General features: G+C 32.4%; 1 protein-coding gene across 1 annotated transcript; it reads left to right on the top strand.

Moving 5' to 3' along the window:
• Window positions 1–248: 248 nt before the first annotated feature.
• Window positions 249–13,148, top strand: LOC126886818 (lactosylceramide 4-alpha-galactosyltransferase-like). The gene is made up of 4 exons (XM_050653885.1): window positions 249–437; window positions 517–1,098; window positions 8,324–8,566; window positions 9,873–13,148. The coding sequence occupies exons 2-4, from the start codon at window positions 572–574 to the stop codon at window positions 10,171–10,173; spliced, it is 1,071 nt and encodes a 356-aa protein (XP_050509842.1). The 5' UTR covers window positions 249–437; window positions 517–571; the 3' UTR covers window positions 10,174–13,148.
• Window positions 13,149–25,979: the final 12,831 nt, after the last annotated feature.

Genomic DNA, 25,979 nt, shown 5'->3' on the forward strand with positions numbered 1-25,979 from the left:
ATTTGACATCTTTGACATTAATTAAATGAGTAACTGTTATGTTACAAAATCACAAGTTAGGTAAAACAATATTGTCACGTGTCAATAGAAATTGTTAAATTAATTTACCCAGGAGATATTAAACTAAATAAGGACAAAGAAATCAAACATCTATCCGTTTCTGGTTTAATTTCTCTGTTGTAGAATGAGGAATAAGTATTATAATTAATAATTATTATGCGTGTTCTGTGATAACAGTAGAGTAGAGGTGGATCATTGTACCATGCTGTCACTGTCAAATACTCTAATATTTTATTTTAACAACTTGTCAAGTTGACATTTGTGTTAATTCTGCCTTCTATTCAAATTAAATTTTAGATTTTTACCATACCTATTTACTAAAAAAAGACAAATTTAATTATGTAAAATAGTTTTAAAATAAGGCTCATCGCCAGTATGTAAGTAAATAAGCATAAACTACATTAATAATCTACTTTATAGTAAATTGGGAAATCCAAAGGTTAATTTAAAAATCAGTTTTAGGTTTAAAACTTCACATGATGCGAATAGAGACCGCATCTATCACCTAAAAATGAATGTTTTTTATATGCAACGATGTTTCAAAATTCTCCTATGTGTGGCTATAGTAACAATTGTGATAATTTTCCTCCAAAGCCAGTACATACCAATAAAAGTCTACAGGCTATTTTACCCAAAAGATGGTATAAACTGTTATAGGATACAAATGCCCTCTCTTCCCGAAATAACTGAAATATCCCCTAGAAAAGGAAAATCAATCTTCTTCCACGAAACATCATGTAGATCGTTTTTCAATGATAAGATTTCAATTACTGCTCGTCAAGCGTGTGCTGTAGAAAGTGCAGCTAGAATAAATCCAAATTATGATGTATATTTACTGTTCACTTCACCGGGAGTGTTGAAATATGAAGGAGATGAGTCTGATCGTATTTTAATGGCTTTGCTGAGATATAATAATCTTAAACTGTTACATTTAGACTATGAAAAGTATACCAAAGGTACTCCTCTTGAAGAATTGTACAGTTCTGGAAAAGTGGACAATTCCTATTGGGCACAGTCTCATGCCAGTGATGTACTAAGGTAAGTTAGTTCTTCACTATCCTTTATGTATTCGCTAATCCTTTATTCTATCTATTCTTTATGTAAACGACACTAGAATTGAAGTAGTAAAACATCACATATACGCTGTGAGCTCGTACGTAGAGGGGATATTTATAAATTCCTGAGCGCCAGTAGTGACAAGTCTGTAAACGTTTACCGGAAATTTGATATAAATGTCAAAGTGATTAATTTTAAATTAAAATTAAAAACATTAATTATAAAAAATATTAGTTGATCAAAGCTGTGGTTTATATTTTTACCTTAAATATACTTACGTTTTAAATACTGAATTTGCGTTTTTTAATGTTCTGTAATATGTAATTATAAATTAATCTTGGCGCCAACTACATGATAATTGTGAAAGTATCCGAAGTAAGAAATTAATATTTCATCAATAGAATGTCAAAATGATTAGCAAAATCTTAAAAAAATCTATTATAATTTAATTACTTTTTAGCTTTGTAAATATTAAGCGATAACAATAAAATAATAAATTTAAAAATTACCCGTGAAAGTTGAATTAGTAACCGCTAGGAGCGACACCAGCGAAGCTCAGAGCGTATAGGTGATGGCACAGGTACATATAACTGAGTGAGGCAGTGAGGATAGGAAATGCGAAAACTGTTAATGCTTGCTATCAAATTCTCTGTCACAGGTGTTTGGATCCAAAGACATCCGTAGGGAAGTAAAGTTTAAAATATATTAAACCATCATACACAACATATGGCGTAGGTACATGGATCATGACAAAAAACACAGTAAATCTTATTAATAATTTTTAAAGAAAGATATTGGGACACATTTGTGACAATGGTACAGCTGGTTCCTAAAAAAACCTGATACGACTCTTAGTAAGATTTATCAGTATTATTAGTATCTTATAATACAATTGTGCACAGCAGAAGTTAAATAAATGTTCAGGATCTTGAATTTAAATGTATTTTATGAATTTATGAACTAGACAATCTAATGACAATATTAAAGTTATTTATTTTTTCTAAGCATACTGATAAACAACATGTACTAGTATATAGTAGACACTTAGGATATTGCCTTTTCAACATTCTCCCTCAATACCTAAAGTGTGATAAACAGTCAATAACACAACATAAAACCATTTCTAATACTAACGGTTTGTCATTCATTTTTTCTTCCAAAAATACAACATCTCGTGTAATTTCAATTTTGTGTGTAACAGGATCTAGCAGTCTGTATCCGGCAGATGTTTCTGAATACCCAACAAAGATTTTTTCTTTACTTTTCTTTGAGATTTACTTCTTTCTGGCGATTTGTCCATTTTCTTCTTAGTACATTGATTTTTGTAATGTCCTTTGGAACCGCAACCCCAACAATGTGGTACTTTTTTAAATCTCTGTGCCGAGAGTGCATTGTCTTCTTCACATTTACCTTTTTGACATTTTTTGTCCTGCAAAAGTTTAGTTTTCACAAAATCAGCTGTAATGTCAACATTTGAATTTTCCAGAGCCATTACCATTGGGTCGTATGCTTCTGTGAGACCCTGCAGCATGATTGCACCAAAAAATTCATCATCCATCGGTTTTCCAATAGAAGATAGTTGCTGAGATAAGTCCATCGCTTCGTTTACATAATCTTCCATTGTACTAAAATTGGATAGTTTAATTGAACATAAATTTCGTAGTAAACGAAGTCGACGATGAAGACCTTTATCCTCAAATGCTTTTTCAAGTGCAAACCATGTCTCTACAGCTGTTTTGCATTGCATTACATGAGGATATGTACTCTTATCCAGAGAAAGTATTATTTTTGAAAGTGCTTTCTCCTCATGACGCTTTTATGCTGGATTGTCTAAATTAACAACATAATTACCATCATTAGTATTATTACCAGCTGGTTGAATCTCTGGCTGAACACAATACCATAAATCATCATACTTCAGGAGAGCAGTCATTTGGAATTTCCAGGTACTGTAATTTTCTCTGCCTCTGAGTTTTTCAACACTTCCAAGTCCCGAATGATCATTTTCAGCCATCGTACAAAAAACAAATCTTTAAGTTTTTTCTTGCTGCAAAATATTCTTCTAACTGGAGTGGCCCATAAACTATTAGTATTATTAGTATCTTATAATACAATTGTGCACAGCAGAAGTTAAATAAATGTTCAGGATCTTGAATTTAAATCTATTTTATGAATTTATGAACTAGACAATCTAATGACAATATTAAAGTTATTAATATTTTCTAAGCATACTGATAAACAACATGTACTAGTATATAGTAGACACTTAGGATATTGCCTTTTCAACAAGATTTGATCATTTTGAGCAGTGTATTTGATTGGTTTGACATTATGTTATATTTATTATGACAGACAAACAATAAAATAAACAAACAAACAACTGATTACATAAATATGTTAATTCATAAATTGTAATTATTAATGTTGTTCTGAAGCTATTTTCTTGTGGCATTTTTATAATCAAGTATATTCAAATGGGAAATAAGCCACAATTTTACCTAAAAATGATTTTATTAACGTTTCGACGCCCAGTCGGGTGTCGTTGTCAAAATACAAAATAATACTAAATAAATAAAAATGTTGTTGCTTAGTAAAAAATTCTTCTAATAATTTATTTAATCTGACTCATTTATATCGGCAATTCAGACACGTATTATTCATTTTAAAGTAGACGACTTTAAAATGATATTGCCAATATTGATGAGTTGCGTTCCTGGGACGACTTTACTAAAAGATAGTTCATTCGATTACATGAAATCAATCCCAACTCAAGAATATCCGCCACAAAAAAATCATAGCATTTAATCTGTCTTTAAAAAGACAACCAAATGCAACGGTGGCACTGAAATTCTCGCGTTAGAGATTCCATATTGGAATATTGGCAATATCATTTTAAAGTCGTCTACTTTAAAATGAATAATACGTGTCTGAATTGCCGATATAAATGAGTCAGATTAAATAAATTATTAGAAGAATTTTTTACTAAGCAACAACATTTTTATTTATTTAGTATTATTTTGTATTTTGGCAACGACACCCGACTTGGGCGTCGAAACGTTAATAAAATCATTTTTAGGTAAAATTGTGGCTTATTTCCCATTTGAATATACTTGATTGTAATTATTAAGGTCTAAATTGTAATAATTATTAAGGTCTATTATTTTGAATTCTTGCAGTTTTCGCATCTTTAAAAGGATTCTCTTCTAATCCCTCCAAAAGTGTACCATCTTCATGGGCGGTAGATATTTTTGGTCTTCCAGAACCTTGCTTTCTTTCGAGAGTTTCTTGTTCTCTCCATCTTTTATTAATAGTAAAAACTGTTGTTCTGCTTACGTTAAAATGGTTATTTATGGCAGATAGTGACCAACCGTCTTCTAATTTCGTTACACCTCTTGCCTTTAGTTCTTTGCTAGCATGTGGAGCTTCTGAGGTTGAACAGAATAAGTTATCTGACAAATTTTAAGATTTGGCAGTGACAGTGACAGTATGTAAATAATAAGTATTTATCCTTCAAAATACACTGCTCAATTTTCTACAAAATAGGTTTTAAGAGTCGTATCAGTTTTTTTAGGAACCAGAGATGTATATGGAGACTAAGGTTCAACCATGAGTTAAACCAATATAACAAGGAACCCTCCATAGCAAATTATACAAATTTACAAAGATTGTGCATGGTATGTCACCTTATAAGAATGGATAATGACCAAACACCTAGTAGAACACTTAGCAGAACTATGGTGTAATGTCAGCCAGTAGGAAGGCAAAGGAAGAGGTAGACAGATGAAGTGACAACCTGTGCTATAGGGATATTGAGGTGGAAGATTCTGGGGGAGGCCAGGAGTGGGATCACGATGAGTAGAATTCTATTTTGCTGACGTCACAAAACGAATTTTACCATGGGGAATCGACGGTTGCTAGGCAACGTGATGTCAGCAACATAGAATTCTACTCATCGTGATCCCACCCCAGGTCCCAACTTGGGCTGTAACGACATAGGAGAGAGAGATCCCTTGTGCATGTAGTCTCGAAAGCCATTAATTTAAAAAAATATGTGAAACCTGCCTTAATTATCTGTTAAAGGGGCTGTAGATGGGAGCCCAGATATACTAGATGCATTAAATTAAAATAAAATACAACATCCATTGATACAGCTTTCCTTTGCTGTTTTAATTTTTGTTCTTGCCTTATCTTGTGTTGCTACCTTATGAATATCATCTTGAAGTTGAACCCAGAGGATTCGTAGCACCTTTGGACTATCTAAGCTGTCTGGGACTGAGGAGCTGTTGTCTGACATATTAAGATAATTGAATCAGTCGTTTGAGAATCCCGATATGTCCACAAAGTAAAGTTGTGGAAAAGTACAAAAAACATCTCGGGATTGCCAGGTTTCTCTTGATTCAGAAAAATTTCTGAACTACATATCTAGGTTCACCTAGAACGTTAAAGAGGGTCGGGTTTCTCTTGAAAGATGTGACTCTATATCTAAGGTTAGTAAAAATGCAAAAAAACGAAAATAGATTTTTTTGAACATGTTGGGTTTCCCAAACGACTGATTCAATTATCTTGAGGAAAGACTGTGCAGTGTTTGTAGTATCCTGTTACTTTCAACTCTATATGAGAACCACATTTCCTTATTCCTTGTTGGAATGCGTGTACTGGTGTGTACATATGTGTATTAATTTCAACAGTGGGTTGTAAAGTTTTGTAAACTATTGTGTATAACTTCATACATATGTGTATTAATTTCGACAGTGGGTTATAAAGTTTTGTAAACTATTGTGTATAACTTCATATAATGTAAAATAAGTTTTTTTTTCTTGGGTTTGTATGACTGCGGACCTTAGGGTCCATTCGCCCATCTAACCGCTCATTTTTACATAAATTTCAACTACTCTATTTAAAACATATGTTTATTTTCCTTCCCTATTAAGAGGATGGGTACGTATTTTCGGCTGCAATGCTATTCAAATGGGGATTCATTTTTTTTTTCGAATCCTGAGGAAACTAATAAGCATTTTTGAAAAATTTAAATGCAGAATGAAAGATTACATTATTAGCGAGGGCCGAAAGTCCCTGAGAACTTCTATAATGTTTATTTTAATAAGTTACAGGGGTGAAAAACGTAAGAGAAAAGGACATCGCACACATCTTATGGAAAATATAATGTCACTCAAATTCAATAAAATTTATACGAATAGATTCGTTTTAAATTAACGGTCAAATCTTATCATTGCGCCAACTCTTAATTATGATTAATTACGGCGCAAATTGCAATTAAAGTTTATCGAAATCACATTTTTGGAGTCAGTAAAACTGTCAGTTACAATTACTATTGCTCTGGGTGCTATTCAAAAGAGCCTTAAACCCCGCTGGGCCTAAGCGGATTAGTGAAACTAATCCGCTGATTTATGGAGTACCGACAATTTGGGTATTATAAAATATTTTTGAAGATATTCTTCTTTAGCGACGAATCTATTGAGGGTAAAATTGTACATCAACCACGCGCCTGCGCACACTGACAGTATGTAGTTCATTGCTAATCTTTCAATATAGGTATGTATGACAATGTGTGTATCTGTAACCGTGCAAATAAGTCATTAAAAGAATATATTAGTGGTTTTAGGAAATGTATTATTTATTATAATTCTTGTGTTTTTGGATTTGTGTTTCCCTGTAGTAAAATAATAAAATATGTAGGCATAACATGTTTACAGTTTGTCGCCGTGTTGTGTAATTATATCCGAAACTTACGTGTCAATTCAAGTGGCTCGATGGCGTAGTTGGCAGAGCGGTGGGACAGAGAACGGAAGCACACGGAAGGTCGAGGGTTCTAATCCTAGACGATTCATACTTTTTTTATTTTTCGTTATTTTAATAAAAAATTTTTGGAAGTGGTAGATAAGAAAGTTAGTTTAATTTTTAAATAAAATACAAATTACCTGCTAAGTATATTTACTTCGTTTAAATTACCTATATAATAGAAGAATATCTTCTTACGTGCGTACAAAGTACACACACATTCTTTTTTTCTCTCTCTAACTTATGTACGTATCCATTTGATTTCAGATTTATTTATATCAATTTCTGCTCTTATTATTGAAACTATGGAGTTGGCGCAATGATAAGATTTGACCGTTAATTTAAAACGAATCTATTCGTATAAATTTTATTGAATTTGAGTGACATTATATTTTCCATAAGATGTGTGCGATGTCCTTTAGTGTGATTTTTAATTTCAAATTTCTGATTCAAAATAAACTTTTTATTTATTCTAAGGGCCTTTGGGCCCTCCGTAATAATTTAGTCTTTCATTCTGCGTTTAAATTTTTGAAAAATCTTTATTGGTTTTTTAGGATTCGAAAAAAAATTAACACAATGTCCGTGGTAATATTTTCCAAATCTAATAATATTGATATATAGTGTATTTGATAAATAATTGATTTAAGACGTGAACTTAATAAAATTTTATTTATTGTGTATTATTTGTGGAAGATCCAAGCATAGTATACATCAGGATAATATATTCTGTGATCCAAGTATTTTGTTGTTAAAGATGTTCAAAATTGTAACAATATATTCCATAGTAACAATATATTATTAAAAAATCACTTTAACACTTTTCCTTTTTTCTCAATTGAGTATTAGTTTTTGTTGTACATATAAATTATTACAATCACTGAATACAGTTAGTGAAAAATTATTACATTTATGAATTAATAATTTGCAATTATACAAATAACAGTTATCCCAGAACATTCAAAAGCTATCTCTTTAATTTAATGATGACATTTTCAAGAAGAATGACATTCTAGTAATGTTTACATATCCATACCAGTGTGAATTTTACTACACGTAATTTGCAGTGTAAAGACAGAAAAAGTAGGGATAGCCGTAAAATATTTGGGAATTATGTACCGACGGTCTTAATACATTACAATATCATATCAATATTATTATTATTATACATTAACATTTTACTTCTATTTTTCATTATATTATTCATTTTTTATATTCAATTATTTTTTTTCCTTTTTTGTATCTTTTTTGTTATTGTTTTTTGTTTCTTTTTGTTTTCTTTTTCTTTTGTTTTTTTTTTTTTTTTTTGTTTTTTTTTGTTTTTTCCATTACCTACGATAAACTTTCCAAAACCCGATGTAAAATAAGTTCCTTGATAGATTGTAAGATTGTATCTCAAATATGCTTTTAGGTACTTAACATTATGGAAATATGGTGGAATATATCTAGATTTAGATGTAATAGTTACTAACAGTTTGGAAGATATTCCACCTAATTACGCAGGAATTGAATCAGATAAAAACGTAGCTGCTGGAGTATTGAGCTTTGATGCTGAAGGAAAGGGCCACACTATGGCAGAGAGCTGTGTAAATGACTTGAAACATAATTTTAATGGCCAGGATTGGGGAAATAATGGCCCTGGAGTGATAACTAGGTAACTATACTCTGATGAATGGAAATGCTACAATTTTTGTTGTTCTGAAGCTATTTTCTTGTGGCTTTGTAATTAACTATTTTTAATGGGATTAAAAATTTTAATATTTTCATTAATAATTTTTGCATTTTGACAACGGCATCCGATTTGGACGTCGAAACGTTAACAAAATCATTTTTTGAGTAAAATTGTGGTAAAATTCCCATTAAAAATAGTTATCTACAATGAATTATTATCGTTTATGTTTTTTTACTTAACACCTTCGCTGGGATTACGACAAACTCAATTATTATTTTTTATACTTACCAGTTGTGATTGACTGGTACTATAAAATTTTGTATTTAGATACACCAGTTGCAATAGACTGGTAGTTCTTAAGAAATGTCATCTATGTGTAGATTTTTAAAGATTCATGTGTAAGTAATAGTTGATACATACAAGAAATATACAAACTTGTTGGAAACTGTATCAGTACAAGCCTATTCCATCTGGTAAAGCAAGAACTGAAATTTTTAAGAAGTGCATTTATTTTCAAATAAATAAAAAACCAGAACTTTTATTAAGAACAAAATACATATTTTTCATAAAATATAAAAACAACAAATGTTAATATTGTTAGCAAGTATAAGTTTTGGTGCCAATCCAAATTCTGATTGGGATCTACACAACTATCAGTTTTAGTTGCATTTTGCAACGCCAAATTTACTAATTTATTTAACAGTTTACTAGTTTACTCAATTTTTATACGAATTTTTTTAACACTATTTATTGCTTGGTCGATAACTAAACTACTAAACTGAGTTACAAATGAAATTACTCACCAGATGAATTCATCTGGGGAATCCCTCAATGAAAAATAAATAAATTGTATGCGTTACCTCGAATACAACTGGTACTAAATTATCCCTCTATTAGATAGATCTCTTACAAACAAGAATATAGGTACCTCTATAATGTTAGTTTTTACCAACGCGTTTCGTTTGTATGTTACTCACTAGATGGAAGGATACATGTATTTATTTTTAGCCGTAATTTCCGTAAACGTAGTTACCAGTCTTTTTCAACTGGTGGCGCAGCGAAGGTGTTAAATGTAAGAGGTAGAAAAATTTTCACTATGTCCATTTTTGGACATATAATAAATATCTTCTTCTTTCTCGCAATCCTTAGTGACTGATGATGAGGGTATTACGTAGTAATGTATCACTATCTAACATGAGTAATGTTTTTTGGGGTATATTTGTAGTGTGGTGGTTTTTCGCATGCGAATCGCTCATTTTGTTATACTTATTAAGGCTTATACTTTTAGGTTACTTAAATCTCTCTGCGGAGTGAAACTTGCAAAAGAAATGGTAAATAAAGACTGTGGGGGCTTTAGAGCCTACCCACCAAACTCATTCTATCCCGTGCCTTGGCAGAATTGGAAAATGTACTTCGATGAAAATTCAACAGAGGCTGTGGTTAATTTAGCTAAAGATAGCATCGCTATTCACGTTTGGAACAAACATAGCGAGCAAACTAAATTACCATTATCTTCAGATGCACCCTATATACATTTCGCGAGGAAATACTGTCCCAAAGTTATTGCTGCAATCGACGAATATTTTTAAACACACGAACGAATTTATAGTTACTGTTTTGGAGGTATAATGTCATATTTTTAGTTTTTATACTATTTTAAAGGAATTTATTACAGTAAACTCCACGTTGGTAGACACACGGTTACCGCTAGGCTGATGGGCTAATCTGACCCGTTCTCACATGTAACTTTCATGTCTGTCATGTCATGTGACTGCCATGTCATGTATTTTATACCTACAGTCGGAAAAATGAAAGAATACCCATGAACGATCTTATCAAGCACATATTTTGGATTTGCTGCCTTTTTCTATAAATAACAAACGAGAGAGATAGATTATTAAGTGTTGTCTACAAAGCAAAAACGTTATCCAAGACATACGCAGTTACATATTTATAATTGACAGAGTGAGACGGCGATACAATTGTTCAACGAGGTTATATTAATTTAGTGGAAAATTTAAACTCACACTTGACTATTTCTGTACTTCTAATGTTATTCTTAGAAAAACATTCAACGTCAGTAGAGATAATGATTGTATAAACTACTATTCGAGTAATCGTGCTGGTCAACTATAATCTGACTGATTCGATTTCTGTCACTTTGACAGTGAAACTGGGTTAGGTTCGGTAGAGTTTATAAATTTTAATAATCAGTCGTATTTACTTGAATAAATTAAGTTCCTTTAAGAGCTATTTTGATATTATATTGTATTTTTGGTTTGGTAAGTATTTATTTAATTAAAATACGTCAATAAAATTTTTAAGTAATCATCTGTCAATATGGTTAACTTCTGTCTATGAGTTCGCCAAACGTGTACATATTACTCTGACTTTTCAATCATAGTGTATGAAATTACAGATTAGTATATTTTTACGAATGTACATTTATTTTCAGATAATGTCTGGAAAATGATTTGGATACCTTAATGATCTGAATTCATTAAGTTTACTTTCATTTTAATCACTTAATGCAGCTGACATAAACCACATTTTTTAAATTCCTGTTAATATTTACGTCCGGCAACTTTAACATGGAGAAATTCATAATACTATATTTGCTTACTCATTATTTTTGTATTATTAATCTATATCAAATAATGAATTACGGTAGTAATAGTAACATTTATCACCAATAAATATGTATTATCAGAAAAAGAATAACATCACAAAAATTTATTGACACATTATTACGTAGCGAAAATTCGTACGGTGGGGTAGTAGTCACATCCGTTTATTTTCAGTATTAACTGGTATTGACTTAGTTTAGACTTTGTTTTGACTAGAAATTTTTGATTTGATTCGTATGCATATCATCGATGACGCATGGGTATTCTTTCATTTTTCCGACTGTAACTTTTATAACTTTAACACATGACTACAATAACAATGACAACTATAAACTTCAAATACAAATTTTCTATAAACTGTCAACTCTCTATGTTTATAAACATTTTCTCACGTTCTAGACGTCACTAGACATTTCTAGGTTATTCGATGACATCTCGAATATTATCCAATCCGTTTTTTTACATCAAGGGGCTTTTTCTATGTAGGAACAATGTGTTTACTTCTTGGCATAAAAGTAAACAGTGCAACAAGTGAAGAGTTCAGGACTATATCAGCTCAATGTGTCTGTGTGTCTACTAGTGTGGCGGTTACTGTAGTATTTGTGCTTGGTTTCAGAAAGTTACTTTAATTCAACAATTAACTTTTATGGCTACTAGGTTATTTCAAATACATCCTTGAATAAGTTTGAATACGAGAGCGGATCAATAAGTCTGTGACTTTTTGAATTAAACACAGGTTTTGATATAAAAAATTATTTTGTTTTTCAGCATATTCTCGTTTGAGTTCTATACACTTAGTTAAACGTTTCTCCAATTTTTTATCCCTACCGAAAAATAGGATTTGTCGAAGTCATCAAAACAGACATTTGTTTGTGAGATGATTTCGTTGTTGGAGTCGAACCCCTTTCTGACGAACCATTTCTTTAAGTTTAGGAGCAAGAAATAGTCACTCGTGGCTAAATCTGGAGAATGGGGCGGATGAGGTTCCAATTCGTAGCCTAATTCATAGATTTTTGCCATGGAAACTGCACATGTGTACAGCCTTGCATTATTGTGGTGGAAAAAAACTTTTTCTTGGCCAAATGCGGTCGTTATTTTTCAATTCCTCATTGAATCGACCCAATAAGTTTTCCTCTTTTGAAGGTAGTCAATGTGGATTATACCGCATGCATCCCAAAAAACGGTCGCCACAACTTTATTGGCTGACAAACCCACCTTTTCCTTCTTTGGAGGCGATTCACCCCGAGAAACCCACTGTTTTGACTGATGTTTGGTCTCCGGTGCATTGTAGTGGATTCACGGTTAGAAAACCGCGAAAAAACTTATGTATATTGCGTCTGAACAACGCCAAAGATTCCTGAGAAATTGTCACACGGTTGCGTTTATGGTTGATTGTAAACTAGGACTGCACCCATCTTACAGAAAGCTTTCTGATTCCTAAGTGATCATTCAAAAATGAAACCACAGCCCTGTGAGATGCCTATGGTTTCCACAATCTCCCTCGGTTTCAATCTCGGATTGGCTAAAACCATATCGTGAACTTTTTCAACTGTTTCGGATGTAGAGACATCAACTGGACGTCCAGAATGTTCGGCATCTTCCGTGCTTGTACGGATACATCTAAATTAAGTAAACCACTTCTTTACCATGGAAATGGATGGTGCAGAGTTCCCATAATATTTATCAAGCTTAGCCTTGGTTTGAGTGATGGTTTTTTCCGTTGCTTTCAATGCTTAATGAGCACACGAAATTCTGAGCAACACACAAACTTAAATGATGCAGGATGCAGCTTTAGACCGGAGTCAAGTGAGAGTTGTCTGTTGATCAGTGGCGGATCCAAGGTGGGTGTCACAGGGGTCATAACCTCCCAGACGAAAATAAATAAATATCAATTCAATAATCCTAAATAAAACCGAGAGCCGTCAAATAAAAAAAAATTTTTGGCCCATCTAAAAAATAATTAAATCCACTTACCCTAGGGGTGGTAAGACTAAGTACCCTTGCATCAGAGAAAAGTAATTAAATCATCCTCAAAGTCCATGAACCCTGTCCCAAAAATTTCGGGATCCGCCACTGCTGTTGATTGGAGCACTGTTGCCATTTCAATTAAGAGGCGGGAAATTAAAAAAGTCACGGACTTAGTGACCCACCCTCGTAATATTGTTTGTTTTGAATTTTAGTTGATACCACATTGAGTTTGCAAAAAAAAAACAATTAATGCACATTTGTCGGTTATTTCTTAAGAGCGTGGGCGCACAATTTCGAACCAATGCTTTTTAAATGCATTCATTTTTTTTTCGGATCCTAAGAAAGCTAAGAAAAATTTTTGAAAAATTTAATCGCAGTATGAAAGATTACATTATTACCGGGGGCCGAAAGTCCCTGAAAACTTCTATAAAGTTTATTTTAATAATTTAAAGGGTGAAAAAGAAGATAAAATTTAGTGTGATTTTTAATTTCAAATATCTCATTCAAAAGAAACTTTTTGTTTATTCTAAGGCAGCGGTTCTCAACCTTTTTGAGTGATGTAACCACCTAGAGTTATTTTTATTATTTTTGGTACCACCTATAATTTTAAATTGTATTATCAATACTTACTAAGTACTACTATTTTAATTTTTTCTGTGTTTTGTGTACCACCGCCAATAATGATATGCACCATCAGTGGTACATGTACCACAGATTGAGAACCTCTGTTCTAAGGGACTTTCGGCTCTCGGTAATAATGTAATCTTTCATTCTGCGTTTAAATTTTTCAAAAATTAGTATTAATTTTTTCAGGATTAAAAAAAATGAATGCATTTAAAATCCATTGGCCCGAAATTTTGCGCCTACGCTGTTAAATGCTTTCTAACAATTAATTATCTTAAGTTTAAACTCACTAATAAGAATTTCATGAATACTTGAATATATTTTTGAAAAATAGTTTTTTTACTGATATTGAAATAAAGACAGTGTTATTACACTCGTAAGAATCTCATATATTTCTTTTAAACGTATTTTAAAAAGACAATTATTTTTGTTGATACTACATACATATAATTTATATTTTTCGTGCAAAAGACATTTGATTAAAAAACTTGGGAATATTTTTACTTAAATTCTATATGGTATTATTTTCTGTTATTATTAGCTTTTGTAATGTTTTGTTAATTATGCAAAAATAATTATAAGACTGTTTATTAATCAAATTATATTTTATTCCGATCCTTTATCCTTAGACATTTATTTTTGTGCCAGAATAAACAATTTAGATGGTGAAAATAACTATCAAAAGCATTTAGTAATGCTTGGAATAGCAGAGAAAATCTCTTGAAGAAAAAAATGATTACAAGCTTTGGATGGTGAAATTATTGGAAAGCTTACTCGTTTTAGGTTAAATTGAAATGAGTAACAGCAGAAAATAAAACTTATACTAAATTAAAGAGTTGAACAAAATTATATCAAAGAAGAATGGGATGTAATTAAATCAATAATCATGAATACGGCAAGGGAAACACTAGCCGAAAATACGAGAAGAAGAAACGAAAAGTGGTTTGGGCAAGAATGCCGAAAAGGAATCAATAGCAAAAATACAGCTAGACAAAAATATTTACAAAGGAATTCCCAAGTAATTAAGGGAGAATATGAAGAAAAAAGAAGAGACAGGGACAACGAGATTATGTGTAAGAAAAAAAAAAGAGAAATGTTAAATTAAAATACGCTGGACGGAAGGGCCGCCCGAGAACTTTGTCGTACCGATCTATTATCGTTATCGTACTAGATACTGGCATTCTATAAAAATAAAGTTACTCGTTATTTTGATATTTTAGAAACACCTTGTATACTTGAAAATATTTTATGGTTCTACGCATCATTAATTCCTGCATTTGAGAAAATGTTCGGGGACACACTGTAGATTATTGCATAAATCAATAGAATATTAGTCATACTTTCATTTCAAATTAGTTCATGTTTCTGAGAAATTAATAGTTTACAATATTTGCATTTTACTGCATGAATTTTAATGAAATTTTGGGAGTAGCCCAATCTCCTAATTCAAAGTCTATCCTATATACTATATGTATATACTATGGCGCTTTTATCATGAAGGCGGTTCCGACCACTTCTCGGGGATAGAACATTTTTATTTTCGAATTGCATGGAGCAAAAGAAAGAATTTTAAGAAAATTTAAAAATGCGCTCTATAATTTATCTTATTTTTTTCACCCGTCCAACTTTTTGAAAGTAGAAATAACACTTATATTAAGAGGTATTGCAAAAGAAAAACAATGCATTTAAATTCTGGTGGATGAGGGGTTAAATGTATGTACTTCTCATTTTTCCTTAAAGTACATTAGTCATATATTTTTTGCACCATATCTCGCTTAGTTTGAATGTAACCGAAATTTAACGGCGCTCGTTTTAAAGGCCTTTTCAAACACTACAAAAGCATGAGCACTTTGAGCATGCACCAAAAACCAAACTTTTTTTAACTACCATATCCCTTTTTGTATTATAAATAGAAAATTTACGAAGGAACGAATCTCTTTGTTATTTATAATCTAAAAAAATTTTTATATAGTGTTTTTAGTTTGATGCATAATTTTTAAGGTATTCACAAAAAACCGTCCATGCTTATTTTGACACTTCTATGCTTATTTTGACCAACAAATTTTCCACCCCCTTGAATTAAGGGGTGGGAATTGCCCCAAGATAAAAGCGCCATAGTATATAGGGTAGATTTTGTTTCTTGAGCTATTCCCTACTTACTGTGAAAATATCAAGTACATCGATGTAGTAGGATGGAATTCGGAGCCAAATACCCTCATTGACTGCCCTATAATAATGTTCTGCTATGATCGCGTGCAAGAGGACACACACACGATTCTAGCAAAATTTCTATTTTCTGTAACTTTTCGAGTTTTTGAGTTACAGCAACGAGTTTTATGTCATTGGAAAGGTAATTTTACGTTCTTTCAAAATATGTAAAACTATACAGGGCGTATCTAAAAAATTAAGATTTTTTTTCATTTCCGGTTCAACCGGAAGCCATATTGTGGGTAAAATTTATTATGCTAATAGATAATAAAGTACTATAATATATGTCTGCCAAATTTCAAATTTTAGTCTCTATTGCAGAGGAAGTTACGGGCACTCGAATATTTTTTTATAAAAAATTCATTACTCCCCTCCTATGAGGAGTTGAGAAATCTGACTAATGTTATTCAATTTAACGATAGGATATCAAAAATATATCAAAAAATAAACAAATTCCTTAGAGCCATTTTTGAGAAAATCTAGTTCAAATTTGTCAAATTTTGACCCCTTAAATATAGGCAACCCATAACTTTTTCTGAAAACCGATAATATTTTTGTTATAGCTCCATCTTTAGGCTATATAAATGTTTTTTTAAATTAAATTTATCTTAAACAAGTTTTTAGATTGGTAGGGAAATATATCGGGTGGGCGGTCGGCCATGCTGGCCGCCATTTTGGGTTTGGAAATGTCAAATTCCGTATTTCTATTTACCTATCGATGAGCTAACTTTAAGTTAAATTTCATTCGTTTCGGTCAAAATTTGCAAAAATGAGCCCCAAATAACCCCCCTACTTCGGCCCCCCTTTGAGAGGTTTTTTTCAAAAGCTTAGTTTCTCGACAAAATTCTCTTAAACTTACTCATACCGAATTTCATCGAAATCGGTCCAGTAAGTTTTTGCTGGGCGGTGGCGACATACGTACGTACGTACATACTTCCGACATGTTTTTTTTTATTTGCTTTTTAGACTCAGGGGGACTCAAAACGTCGAAAAAAAGTGAAATCTGAAAAAAAATTTTTTGCACGATCCTATAACTTTATCTATTATACTCATACTACGTATGTAGTACGATAAAGTAAAAATACAAAAAATAACAGAAGAGAGAGCAGGAAATTTTACAATGAAACCAAGCGACCTATCAAGGGTTCATTCCAAGATCAACAGATGTTTTGTTGAACCAGGTTCTGAGGTTCTTTAACGACGACATTCTTCCTGGACCGCTCTTTTTAAATGTTCTTCCTTGCAGAAAGGCTTGTAGGAGTTCACATCTGGATTCATTTCGCATAATGTGTCCGAAGTATTGTAACTTTCGAGATTTGATGGTAGTCAGTACCTCTCGGTTCTTCTGCGGGGACCTCTTCATTTGTAACCCAGTCAGTCAACGGGACTTCCAATAAAATACCAACCAAAAAGATAAATCTTGTTCTTCTCTTTGTATAGACATGACTCTGTCTGTTTTTTCAATGTGCCTCTATTAAGTTGTCGTTCCATCGTTTTCGTGATCTTCCCACTGATCGTCTTCCTATTGGGGAACCGTCTCTCGCTGTCCTGACTACCCTATTTGTTGTCATTCGGCTTATTTGGTCATTCCATTCTATTCTTCTGTTTCTTACCCAGTTATTAATGGTATACACCTTGCATCTCCGTCGTATATCTGTACTTCTAGCTCTGTCCCATAAAGTCTTACCATCGATTTTTCGGAGGGTTTTCATCTCCGCTGTTTCGAGCAATCTTTTTGTCCTCTCTGCTGTGTCGGGTCGTGTTTCTGCCGTGTATGTCATTATTGGTCTGATGACTGTTTTGTAAATTATGCCTTTTATTTCTTTTCCGATATTTTTATTTCTCCCATTGTGTCATTCAGGCAACCTGCGGCTCTGTTTGCTCTATTCACTTGATCTTCCACTTCTGTTTCGAGCCTTCCGTAGCTAGATATTGTGATGCCTAGGTATTTAAACTCCATCACTTGTTCTATTATCTGACCTTCCAGCTCCAATTTACATCTTATTGGATCTGCTGTTATAACATGCATTTTGTCTTTTTTGAGGAAATTAACATGTTAAATTTTCTGGCGATTATGTTGAATTGGTGCAGCATACGTTGTAAATCATCTTCACTTTGAGAGATTAGTATTGCATCGTCCGCATAGCAGATTATTTTAAGTTGTTTTTCTCCCATTTGGTATCCTTTTTTAGTTCTTACTTTTTTTATTATTTCATCCATGATCAGGTTGAACAATAAAGGACTCAAGGAATCCCCCTGTCTTATCCCATTGCCGGCTTCAATTGGGTCAGTTAGTTCATCTTCCACTTTTACTTTTATTGTGTTGTTCTGGTAGATTTTTCTATCGTTTTAATTATTCCCAGAGGTACCTCTCTCGAGTATAACAAGTGGATAACGTCCTTTAATGTGACACTGTCGAAAAGATAAACCCAAACTACATAAAACACATAAATAATAACTAATATGCATTAAGTAAGTACCCCTAATTTTCCTATCTAGCGGGTTTATAGGGCTTTTCATCGATTGTCATTTGTTTCGAGCTTCTGTCATGTGTCACATAATATTAATATATCTACATACTACGTCTTCGGTTTGTATCATGGTGGATACCAGTAACGTATGACGTAGATATAATAATTTTATGTGACACATGACAGAAGCTCGAAACAAATGACTGTGAATGAAAAGCCCTATTGGGTTGAATTTGTTTGTCCATGTTTCATGTTAGCTAATGACGTATTTTTGTTTCAACAATTTTTTTTATGTAATTTTGGACCTTTTTGGAGGGATTTTCCCTCTCACCTCACGTATAAAGAAAATGTTAAGTATTTAACTAATTTCGCGCTAAACAAATATATACACTTGGTGCCATCTCTTAGCAACTATTATTATTAAAATGTTAAGTATTTAACTAATTTCGCGCTAAACAAATATATACACTTGGTGCCATCTCTTAGCAACTATTATTATTAAAGTCATAGGTCTTTATTCACGAGATAGATACTTTTATTTTTAATAGATCTGCATTAATAAGTCAATTTCGTCAAGTTTAAAATAATAATTATGTATATTTCTTAATTATATCCTAATTTTAATATAAAATACCGACCATTAAACAGAAATACATATTTATGGAAGATAATTTTTTTTTCACCTGGGATTTTTCAAGAACTCTGCGAAAAAAATTGTCTTAAGCCTTATTAGGACGCGGGTAGATGTCGCTGCATATGTTCAAAAGTTGTTTTTGTATAAACCCGAATATTGTAATACCCGAAAAACCTCATGGTAAAAAAACTTCGTGATTTCGTAGGTAGATTTATAATAAAAATATTGATTTTTCATGTTGTCTTTAATACTACGGGTGATGACAAACTAACTAGGTAGTAATTTTCGAAAACGAGGTATAATTTTTGTTTTATATGTATAAGCAAATAAGTACCTAGGAAAGGTAGATACCTACTTGGTTCACTGATCCCGTCCCGTCCCAACTGTCCAGTATTCATACCAGTAGATTTAGTATTTAGTAATTTTTTTATACGTTGTTTAAATTTTGACCGACTATAAATAGGTCTGCTATAGGATAGGTAAGTACTGAATAAATGGCTGGAAATTACCTTAGACTATATAGGCCACTCTAAATTTTAGATTTTAGAGTGGCGGCCAGTACAAACTGGATTGCAGCTGCGCAGGATAGAGAAGGGTGGAGACATCTTGAGGAGGCCTATGTCCGACAGTGGACAAATTTGGCTGTGTGATGATGATGATGAGGTATGGGCCGGCCGCTCTGTAAATAGAGGTGTAGGTAAACACCAATTTTCACTAGCTATCTTTGTCTAGCTATCTGTTTAGTGGTCTGGTCTAATGAGGAGTTTTCCTCAACCGCAATAAGAAATTGTAGTTTGTAGTATGTAGGTACCTATATGACAGGTTAAAAATTTACCCTCTTCTCGCCAAGTGTTTTAATATAGACTATCTTCAGTAATAAAATTACCATCTAATAAAGGAAAAATACTTACTAATTATTACCTATACCGGTAGATCAGATGGTTTTTTGAATGCTGGTCTGTCAATATTTCAGTCAATTTATATCGGAACTCAATGTTTTCTGTTTTCAATGAGGAAAATCATTTACAATGCACACAAAGAAAACATAATTCATTGTTGTCATAACAAGCGTAAAGTAGATATCAAATAGACAGCTTTTAGTTAACTACCAATTTAGTTAACTATCAATTGACAGGGTCGATAGCAGAACAGCATAGACACATAGGTACCTACCTTGATACCAACATAAATAGCATACCTACAACTTGGTACAAACGTAGGTAAATGAAAATAACAAGGAAAAAAGGCACTGATGACCTAATCGAAGTGGAGATAGACCAACAGAAAATTACGCAAACATACAAATACCTGGGAATTGTGGGAATAGTAGGTAATAAATAACAGAGGAAGCATCTTGGACGACCTCAATAACAGACTAGAGAGTTCCTACAGGAAAACTATTCCAAGCTCTAAATATAGAGGATTCTTCAACATCAAAGAAATATCAATCAAGGAAAACAATACAGGATTCTTCAACGTCAAAGAAATATCAAGGAAAACGAAAATGAAAATGTATTAAACAATACAGAGTGAGTTTTATGTATGGAAACACTCAATTATCTCTAAAACAGCTTGCACGATTTTTATGGATTTTGGTAGATAGGGTTTTCTAATGCGGCCGATATTATAGTGCTAATTACATTGTTGTCATATTTTCCGCTTTTCTGTAAATCTAATGAACTTTCTTATTTCAAATGCAATACCCAATATATTTTTTGTGTTTTGAAGTCTTTAAGAAATACTGATTATTTTTCATGTTATATTTCCTATACCTAAATGTCATAATTTCGGAGTTATTGCTACATTTATTTAAAAAAAAATTAAACAAATTATAAAAATCAATTTTTTTGTCCCGGGTAGACATTATTTTAGGTTGTTTGGATCATTGGGAACAAAAATATATTTTGTAATTAATTTTTCTCTAAAATTAATCGTTTCCGAGTTATAAACAATTTAAAACTGAAAAAAAAAACGAATAAAGGCGATTTTCAAGGTCCAAGAATACAAATTAACAATATTGTTTTTGAAACAGTAAGTCGTCCGCTACCTATAAGTAATTTGAGATTGTCTCATTTTAAAACATTGATTTTTATTGGTTAATGCAGCCCGAACGCCCGTCCTCTCACAATGTACTTCATTAAAGATTAAAAAGCAATATTTTAGAATAAAATGAGCCAAGAAATCTTACGGCAAGCTATTAGAAGAAAAGTTGTGCTTGAATTTAGGTACTTTGTAATTTCAAAAATTATAATTTTTACTTGTGTTTTTGAACATTGAAAATCGTTATTATTCGATTTTTCTTTTTAATTTTAAATTGTTTATTACTCGAAAACGATTAACTTTAAAAAAAAGTTACAAAAGACCTTTTTTCTTCCCAATGATCCAAAGAACATAAAATAAAAAATAATGTCTAACCGGGCCGAGAAAATTCATTTTTATAATTTGTTTAAATTTTTTTTATAAACGTAGCAATATCTCCGAAATTATGGCATTTAGGTATAGGGAATGTAACATGAAAAATAATCAGTATTTCTTAAGGACTTCAAAACGCAAAAAATATATAGGGTATTTTATTTGGAATTAGAAAGTTTATTAGATTTCCAGAAAAACGGAAGATCTGACAACAATGTAATTAGAACTATAATATCGATAGCATTAGAAAACCCCTACCTTCCAAAATTTATAAAAATCGTGCAAGCCGTTTTAGTCCTGTCGCCAGGGGGGGTACAACGGCCTCCTTAATTCAGATGGACTTACCCAAGATTTTTTTATATACTTTGACCCGTAGGATACGAATTTTTTGGGTAACAGTTGATCCGGATGTCGATAAGATTGTTATAGACAAAGAACTTGAGGAATTACATAACAGTGTTTTCTCGCAAAACAAAACATCTTTTTGTATTTTTTGGGTCATTCTAGGCAAAAAATGCTCTGAGAAGTTTTTTCGTAGGATGCATAGTTTTCGAGATAACCGCGGTTGAACTTTCAAAATATCGAAAAATTGCAATTTTTGAACCCGAATAACTTTTGATTAAAAAATAAAGTAGCAATTCTGCTTACCGCATTTGAAAGTTTAAGTCAAATTATATCGGTTTTGATTATTTGCATTGCTAAAAATTAATTTTTTTATTGTTAAACAAAGTTATAAACACATAGTGTTTCCCGTGCCTAATATATACATTTTAACGCATGCTACGTAGAAATTGCCTCGCTTGCAGTTGTAGCTACTCTACCTACTCGTTTGATTTTAAATGAGAAATCATTGACAACATCACTAACGCACTAGGTATTTATAGCTTTGTTTAACAATAAAATAATAAATTTTTAGCAATGCAAATAATCAAAACCGATATAATTTGACTTAAACTTTCAAATGCGGTAAGCAGAATTGCTACTTTATTTTTTAATCAAAAGTTATTCGGGTTCAAAAATTGCAATTTTTCGATATTTTGAAAGTTCAACCGCGGTTATCTCGAAAACTATGCATCCTACGAAAAAACTTCTCAGAGCATTTTTTGCCTAGAATGACCCAAAAAATACAAAAAGATGTTTTGTTTTGCGAGAAAACACTGTTATGTAATTCCTCAAGTTCTTTGTCTATAACAATCTTATCGACATCCGGATCAACTGTTACCCAAAAAATTCGTATTCTGCGGGTCAAAATATATAAAAAAATTTGGGTAAGTCCATCTGAATTAAGGAGGCCGTTGTACCCCCCCTGGCGACAGGACTATTTTCAGTAGTAATTGCACAAGAGCTCTGAAATTATTGAATTTTTCCCGAGTGACACTTTGACAGTTTTAATTTCACGAGCCGAAGGCGAGTGAAATTATGTCAAAGTGTCACGAGACAAAAATTCTATATTAATTTCAGAGGTCGAGTGCAATTTGTTGCGATTATTTCATGAATAAAACTGTTCAAAACCAAAATTTTATTGTAATTTATTTATGTAAGTACCATTAAACACACAGTTTTTATAAATATTTGACGATTGAAAGTCATCACTTTTATAATTTTTAAAACATTAATTGTCATTAATGTCACTGAATGTATTTTTTCGTAGCAACGAAGGACATCTGACGTAATATACTTAACGACGGGAGATTATCAAAAATTATCGATTTAATTCAGATTTCTGTAGCTTTCTATTGGTCAGAATCTCCTATGAATGAAATAATCAAGATAATTGAGTGTTTCCATACATAAAACTCACTCTGTATATAAGTATATAAACCAATATTGACATATCTACGTAGCAGAAAACTCTGGTCCGATATTGACATACGTCAGAGGAACCTCAGATACCTCAGAGGAACAAGGGGGCGAGAAGAGCAGACGGACTCAGAAATGAAAAACTAAAAAACAGACTTAAAATCAAACCGTTCGTTGACACGATAAAGGAGAAAAAATTAGCATATTTCGGTCATTTAACACGAATGGAGAATCACATGCAATTGCAAAAAGTGCGTGGGAAGCTAAACCAATAAAGAAGAATAGAAGAGGCAGACCAATAAAAGAGTGGAACACAAGCCAAACAAATGGCGAAGAACAGGAAAGAATGGAGAAAATTCATCGAAGGCTAGGAGTACCTTCCTCGACACCTAACGGTGGAAGAGGAACGATTATGTATGTACCTATAATATGATTAGGGTACATTCCATGTCAAATCAGTCGGGCAAAAAATTTTGGATCTCCGATTTGTCTGAAAATTGGTATATAGCTTCTGCGGGACGTAAAAATAAGATATTTAAGGTCAAAAAATCTTCTTCTTCTTTTTTTCTCAAAATGTTATTTTATGCGATTTTACAGTGATTTGATGTTTATTTAAACAAATTTGCATTTTCTGTCGTAAAGTATCGATGAAAAACATAATATTTTAATAAAAAGGACTCAAAAATGTCATTATATGGCATTATAACAAGTTATTTTGAATCAAAACAAGTTTTTGATCAAATTTTATAGTGTAAAAAACGTTAAAATACCGTTTTTTTGCATTTTCCTCCATTCCCAAAATACATTATCATCGATTTGGCTGAAAATTTGCCCACAGATATCCAAAAGATAGAACTTTAAGTGTTTAGAAGGATTTGAATTACATTACAATACCAAAAAAGTTACATGCAGTAATATCAGACTCAAAAGTATATATTAGTTCAGTCGGGATAGCATTTGACCTTGAATGCCGAGCTGCCCAAAATTTTATTTTTCCGATCTTTAGGGGAGTCAATAGTAGCCTAAATTTAAAATCACGAATGAATTCCTCCGTTACGTTAGCAGCCACCTTGATTTTAAAGGAGAACCTGTTTTGCTCAATATCTCCGCCATTTTTAAATTTTCGACAAAAATGGTAGGAACTGAAATTGTTCCAAATAAATCGTATTTACAATTATTACAATTTCTTTTTAACAATTTTTGTCGTGAGGTCGATATTTTCGAGTTAATTGTACTTACAGTAGACGCCTATATTTTTGACTATAATATTGCCAAATCGATTATGATGTATTTTGGGAATGGAGAAAAATGTAAAAAACGGTATTTTAACGTTTTCTACACTATAAAATTTGATCAAAAGCTTGTTTTGGATCAAAGTAACTTGTTATAATGCCATATAATGACATTTGTGAGTCCCTTCTATTAAAATATTATGTTTTCCATTGATACTTTACGATAGAAAATGCAAATTTGTATAAATAAACACAAAATCACTGTAAAATCGCATAAAATAACATTTTGAGAAAAAAAGAAGAAGAAAATTTTTTGACCTTAAATATCTTATTTTTACGTCCCGTAGAAGCTATATACCAATTTTCAGACAAATCGGAGGTCCAAAATTTTTTTTGCTTCAAAATTGAGTGATTTGAAATGGAATGGCCCTTAGTTAACTGTAATGATTTTACTATTACGCGAATTAACTTTAGGAGCATATAATACTCTTACTTACTCCGTGGCGTTACAACCCTTCGTGGGTTTTTGCCGACTTCACAACATGCCTTCATTGTTTTCTGTCTTTAGCAACCTCCATCCAATTCTCCACGCCCATCGCGCTTAGGTCTCCTGCTATATTATCTCGCCACCGGAGTCGAGGGCGTCCGCGTGGTCTCCTTCCAGTTGGGACTTCCTCCCACATCAGTCTTACTGTTCTTTGGTCAGAATGTCTTCTGGGGTGTCCCGCCCATTGGAGTCTTCTGGACTTTATTTCTTTTATGATGTTGGCGTCTGGGTAAAGTTCTTCGGGCTCTTTGTTAGTTCTTATCCTATATTGTCCTGATGCTTCATCCAGCACAGGACCAAAGATCTTCCTTAGGATTCTTCTTTCCGAAACAAGTAGGTAGTCTTTCTTCGTTTGCCTTTGTTATCGTCCACGTTTCGCTTCCATACATCACAACGAGTCGTATGATTGTTTTATAGACTTGTATCTTCGTTCGTCTTGTTAGTTGTTTTGATTTTATAAGGTTTTGGAATATTTGGAATGGAAGGAATGGAGGAACATAGGAATGGAGTTGGCATATTTATAACATCTAAATTCAAGAAATATGTTAAAAATTTTGTACCTGTGAACGACAGACTAGCGATACTCCAATTAAGTAGTAAACCATTTAATGTCAATGTTATCCAGATATATGCCCCTACTTCAGAAAAGAAATATGACAATGATGTTGAATCATTCTATAGTCAATTAAGACAGACACTTAACCATCTAAAAAGGAACGAAATCACATATATTATTGGAGATTTTAACGCGAAAATTGGTCAAGGACGAAGATCTGACCTGATAGGTGAATATGGACTACGGGAGAGCAATGAAAGAGGCGATAGATTATACCAGTTCTGTCAAGAACATGACATGATAATCGCAAATACAT

This window comes from Diabrotica virgifera, chromosome 6 (genome assembly GCF_917563875.1).
Source record: "Diabrotica virgifera virgifera chromosome 6, PGI_DIABVI_V3a".
NCBI classification, from domain to species: Eukaryota; Metazoa; Arthropoda; class Insecta; order Coleoptera; family Chrysomelidae; genus Diabrotica; species Diabrotica virgifera.